Here is a 6,457-nt window from a genome sequence, read left to right on the forward strand (position 1 = left end):
CTCACCGATGCGTTCAAGTGCTGTTGGTGGGAGATGATCACAACATGGGCTCAGCTTTTAGAAATTAGGCTTCACTGCAGAGCTGCAGAATAAAGAAACAAACCAGGAAGTTCACATTTGCAACTTGTGTGGATTGTGTTAATGACAAATCCAGATTAGGACAGAGTTTAGGATTATACTGGAGACCAGATGTTGGATTTAAAAGCAGTGCATTTTTTTTGTTACTTAAGTAAACAAAAGTAAATACATTATAAAATACTTCAGCATTCAAAACTCAAATAAAAGCAGTCTATTTAATAACCAAATGTACTTAAATAAGTACAATAGTTCATTATGTAGAATTGCTACGTTCAGAGTGATACATTATTGTACAGAATATTAGGGGTTATCACAGGTTTATTATCAACGATGCATTAATGTGCAAGCACCATCAGGTCGATTTGCAGAAAATGAATTGACAAAAAGTGGAAAAACTGACTGAACTGAGTCCTGCCTCAAGAGAAACTGTCAATACTATATAAAATAACACAGAAACATACAGTTGTACAGTTCTGGAGTAAATAAGGACACTTGACGTAATTGAATCACCATAGCGGTGCATTCAGGACTACAACTGAAACTATAATAAACTGTATTATCTATTATTTTTGTCTTAATTTAGTTCGTTTTTTTTAATTGCTTAAATTTTGTTTTATTATTTTATCCTACTTTATTTTTCCCTTCATTGTGTCTTTAATTGTTGTCCTGATTAATTTATTTGCCTTATATAAAGCACTTTATACAGTTGAGTTTATTGTCTGTGAGACAATAATTAACCATTAAACACTAAGTAAAAAATATGTGAGCAATATTTTCATCGTTTTATCCTTCATGGCAAAACTGTTGGTTTGTTTTGGTTTGGTGCTTGTCTTTATAAAATCAACTTATGCAACTTTTCCATAAAATGGGGGAAATCGTATCTTGATTTTCATGTTCATAGTCCCTCATGGTGGAATTGTGACATTTCCGACACGCCCTGAAGGCGGCAGTCCCTCAGCGTGATGAGGAGCCGCTGCAGCTTCGGAGGGACTTTATTCTGTCCTGGGGCTCAGAGAGGGCTGCAGCCGCGCACCGCTGTACATGACAACACCGGAGAAGTTTTGATCCTGAAGGACACTTCGTATCATCATCGTGTTCAATCGTGTTTTCCCGCAGAGACGACACTTGTGTGAAACTTTCAAAAGAAAAGGCAAACATGTGCCTATAAGCTGTTTCCATGTTACTAAAGGAATAAACCGACCCGAGAGGAGACGTCAAGTGGATTTTACGCATCGGGGTCCGGACGCAGAAACTGGACACTTTTTTCATTTTGAGAAAACAGAAATCACCATTCAACTGTTCAAATTCTCCCGGACAGATTTTACTCTTTTTCCACCGACCGTGATTCTCATGATGCGACTTTTTCTGACGTTGACGAGCAGTCTGGAACAAACGGTGCTGGTAACAATGTTACGGGGCTGTTAAATTTATTGGAACGTGACCACCGGAGATGAACTTTCTCCATAATGATTGCGGGAGCTCTGGTGAATGATTGACAGCAGAGGCTCGCCTTGCGCTCTGTGGACCTTTATGGACGAAGTGGATTTACCGTGAGGAGTTCAACTTGTTTTGTTTTAACCATTAAGAGGCTGAAAGGTGATTTTTTCCCCCCCTTTGGGCAGAATGAAACTCTGGTGCTGATTTAATCAGCAGAGGAAGAAAGTTTCCGAGATGAACTCATGAATCAAGATAAGCTGATTGGCCCTCTCCCTCCACTATTCTTATTTCCTTGTCTTAATGACCCTGGATTAGTAATTCTAAAACTAACTTAATATTCATTCTCTATATGGCATCAACGGTGAGGCACGCGCAGTGCAGCCGGGTGTTACCGCGGCCCCTCGTGCTGCTTCTGCTGTTCCGGTTTGCTGGTCCCACGTTAGGAGCCTCCAAGGACCTGGTGTGTGAGCCCATAACTGTGCCCATGTGCAGGGGCATCGGCTACAACCTGACCTACATGCCCAATCAGTTCAACCATGACACTCAGGAGGAGGTGGGGCTAGAGGTGCACCAGTTCTGGCCCCTGGTCCGGATCCGCTGCTCTCCGGACCTGCTCTTCTTCCTGTGCAGCATGTACACCCCGATCTGCCTGCCGGACTACCGCAAACCACTGCCGCCCTGCCGCTCTGTGTGTGAACGGGCCAAACGTGGCTGCTCCCCTCTGATGAGCCAATATGGCTTCGAGTGGCCCGAGAGGATGAGCTGTGAGCAGCTGCCCCAGCTGGGTGACGAGACCCTTTGCATGGACCAGAACAACAGCGAGACCACCACCTTGGCTCCTCCATTTCCTAAGCCCACAACTAAAGGCCGGACCAGACCCCCAAGCCCCCCACTATGTGACAGGGAGTGTCGCTGTCTAGACCCACTGGTCCCCATCAAGAGGGAGTCCCACGCTCTGTACGGCCGGGTCCAGACCGGACCCCTGCCCAACTGCGCCCAGCCCTGCCACCAACCCTACTTCTCAGCCGATGAACACGCCTTCACCAGCTTCTGGGTGGGACTGTGGTCGGTGCTGTGCTTCATCTCTACCTTGACCACTGTTGCTACCTTCCTCATAGACATGGAACGCTTCAAGTACCCAGAGAGGCCCATCATCTTCCTCGCTGCCTGCTACCTCTTCGTCTCTTTGGGTTATATCATCCGCCTGGTGGCAGGTCATGAGCGAGTGGCATGTGGTGCCAGCAGCAACGGAGCTGGTGACCATCTGCACATCCTCTACGACACCACTGGCCCGGCTCTCTGCACCCTCGTCTTCTTATTGGTGTATTTTTTCGGCATGGCCAGCTCCATCTGGTGGGTGGTGCTGTCCTTCACCTGGTTTCTGGCTGCAGGGATGAAGTGGGGTAGTGAAGCCATCGCAGGATACTCTCAGTATTTCCACCTCGCCGCCTGGCTTATCCCCAGCGTCAAGTCCATCGTGGTCCTGGCTCTCAGCTCTGTGGATGGGGACCCTGTGGCTGGAATCTGCTATGTGGGGAACCAGAGTCTGGAGAATCTGAGGGGATTTGTACTTGCTCCTCTTGTGGTTTACCTCTTCACTGGTTCACTTTTCTTACTCGCTGGCTTCGTTTCTCTCTTCCGCATCAGAAGCATCATCAAGCAAGGTGGCACCAAGACAGACAAACTGGAGCGTCTGATGATCCGCATCGGACTCTTCACAGTGCTGTACACCGTCCCCGCCACCATCGTGGTGGCATGCCTGGTCTATGAGCAGCACTACCGGCCGGGCTGGGAGCGAGCCTTGGCCTGCTCCTGCCCGTCTGAGCGCCAGCGCTCAGGCCTGGGCCCAGACTACGCTGTCTTCATGCTCAAGTACTTCATGTGCCTAGTGGTGGGCATCACCTCAGGAGTCTGGATTTGGTCAGGAAAAACCCTGGAGTCCTGGAGGAGGTTTGTGGCTCGATTCTGCCCCTGCTGGCCACAGAAAGCCACCGCTCCACCCTCCATGTACAGTGAGGCCAGTACTGCTTTGACTGGACATACTGGAACTGGGCTGACATCAGGGATCTATCATAAAGCTGCTCCATCCCATATATAAACTGACTGGCACAGTGAAACGTTCTCAAAGGAGTGATGTTCACACACATGCACAAACACCTGCAGGACTGTGTGCTTGTGTATCTCTGAATATCAGCTCTAGTAAAAAGGGAAAAAAATAAACAAATAACCTGGGTAATAAAAATTTAGAGAATATTTAAAAAAGAGTCTTTGTGAAAACTGATTTAAACAATTGATTCTCCTTTTCTAAGCGACAGAGCTGAAACAGTCAACCAAACTTTACTTTAAACATTTACTGCCATTTACATGGATCCATAATAAAAAGACACGTACTTCTTCCTATCTGCTTATCCTGAGCACTGAGAGAGAAAAACATATTTATTTATGTATATATTGTATAAATTTTGCTGTAAAAAAGAAAATTAGGTGTATAGTGTGATATGTTTCATTTGTAACCAACCAATGCCACTGCCACATGTGTGAGACACCAGAGAAACAAATCTTGACTGATTTGAAATGTATAAAGTTGTACATATCAGTGTTTGAGTGTGACTGTGAATGTGTTTTGTATGATGACAAACTGAAACAGCGCTGAGAAACTGTCTTTGCTTAGCTTTTTCTCAGACTTGGAAATCATCTAGGAATCAAACTAAAACTAGTCCAGTCGTTATAACGGATGACCCTAAGCTCTGTCGTCAGGTCACATCACACTTGAAAAGTCTGTTTATGAAGCATGAACTAGTTTTGTCCGTGTCATGTGAACTAACAGGCGGGGATTGGGTTAAAGCTGCAGGATGAAACTGACCGTGGCCTTTAACCCCACCTGCTGGTTCACAGTGGAACTGCTCCACCACCAGGGACTCAACCATGGACCTCCTAACAGATTAACATGAGACCACAGACCCTCAATTAAATAAGATTTTCTACCAAAACTGTCTAGAAAGGCAGGGATTACAAAAAAATGGTGGTTGCAGTAAAATCTACTATTGGAGTAATTATTCTTATGCATTATCAATTTTGATGCAACTTGCTGATACCATCTCAATGACCCCGAGAGGTCCCTGGACCTCACTTTGAGAACCATTACTCTACTCTTCTAATGATTTGCATTATGAACAGACAGATGTTAGGGTCACAGATGAGTTTTCATAAAATTAGTCAACTAGCAGATAAGTTTACCACCAACAGCTTTGGCAATCGACCAATTATTAAAGATTCATCTTATTAGCTTAGCTTCCTTTCTCAAACTTATAACACTGTAAACTGAATATCTTTGTAGTTATGGATTGTTGGTCGGAGGAAACTTATGGACATCGCTTTAGGATCTGGAAAAATGTGACGGGCATTTCCACTGTTTTTGGATCTTTTATAGACCAAACAAATGATCAAGAAAACTAATTAACTTGATAATTGCTATTATATTGTGTTCTAGTGGTGAGAGTCAAGTATACGACATTGGGACTATCCAAGTTAAATTATTCTGTATTTGATTGGAAACGGTGCTAAAATATTTAGTTTTACTCATGGATAAATGCTAAATGGTAATTATTTTGAATCTATGGAAGAAACACAAATGATTCACTGGCTCCACCTTTTAAAATATGAATTCTGCTGTGTGGCGTGTCTCTGATTTTTAAAATCATTGCAAATTTAATATTTTGATGGTTTTGGACAGAGTAAGCACTATGAGAAGTTCACTTTGACCATCTGTCATTATGTTTGACAATTTATTGCATAAACAAGCACTTTTGCTGATAAATAATCATCAATCATCTGAAGAACTTTTGGATGATACTGCTTTTTATCACAACTGATAAACCTAACATGTAAATCTGTGCAGAGTTATTATATGTAACAACAAAGCTCCTCTCAGTTGTCATTCCACAGCTCTATCGTATCAGCAGGGATCTGTGGTCTTAATGTGCATCATCTATTTTTAGGGTCCCTGACAACAGAATCTGAAGGAACATCCCGTCTTGTTTCAGAGGTCGCATCAAGTGTTTCTGTCAGGAGTTCAGGTGTACAAATTAACTGCCTCAACATAAACTTAAACTGAAAGAAACAAACTACAAAAAGAGAAGCTGTCCCACAGAGTTCAGTGCAAACAGCCACTGAATAACAAACCAGAATTTGTATATTAAACTGAAGCTCATTTGAGCTTTTTGTTGTGTTTCTCCCTCCCTGCTGTGATGTTGTGCGATATCTTCATTCAGTGTTTGTTGGCCAGTCGTGTTCTTTTTAGACTACTCTGTGTCCACATTAGTAATTTATTAGTCTGATTTGTGAGTGAATGTGATTGTGTGAATGAGGATGAAATAAGTGTTGGTAAAAACTGGCATTTAGTCATTTGCTGAAGTGTAAATCTGCTTTGACACAGAGAAAGACTGAAAAAAATATTGTAGATTTTGATTGATATTGTGGAATTAAAACTGAGTTGATCTCGAGTTTGGTTCATGTCTCATATACATCTGTGTCTCTGTATATCTGGCATAATATACTGTATGTGTATTGGTTTATACTGAAGAGCACAACCGTTTTTTTTTGTTGTAGTTTTAATGGCTCAAGTGCACAAGAATAAAGATTTAGATTTCAGTTTGTGCTCAGAGTCAGTTGGAAGAAAATGATATAACTTTGGGACAAAATCCAAACACATCTTTAGTTGTAGCCTCCACATAGTTAAACTGTTAAGTGGCAAATATTACATCATTTCCAGTATCAAGGCATTAAATACAACTGAAAAACTTTGTTCTTAAAAATCAAGTCTTACCTACTTCACGCAGGCTCTGTGTTGCTGCTTTCTGGACATGTGACATCACACTGGTCGTCGCTTGCTCGTAGCACCGTCCTCCATCTTTAAATGGCTGTCTGACAGTAGCTTCATAGG

The 6,457-nt window shown here is 42.9% G+C and overlaps 1 protein-coding gene across 1 annotated transcript; it reads left to right on the forward strand.

The window, feature by feature from the left end:
• Window positions 1–1,092: 1,092 nt before the first annotated feature.
• Window positions 1,093–6,071, forward strand: fzd5 (frizzled class receptor 5). Its single transcript, XM_022740807.1, has one exon. The coding sequence runs from the start codon at window positions 1,865–1,867 to the stop codon at window positions 3,611–3,613; it is 1,749 nt and encodes a 582-aa protein (XP_022596528.1). The 5' UTR covers window positions 1,093–1,864; the 3' UTR covers window positions 3,614–6,071.
• Window positions 6,072–6,457: the final 386 nt, after the last annotated feature.

Source organism: Seriola dumerili, unplaced genomic scaffold (genome assembly GCF_002260705.1).
Source record: "Seriola dumerili isolate Sdu_G_001 unplaced genomic scaffold, Sdu_1.0 BDQW01000052.1, whole genome shotgun sequence".
Lineage (NCBI taxonomy): Eukaryota > Metazoa > Chordata > Actinopteri > Carangiformes > Carangidae > Seriola > Seriola dumerili.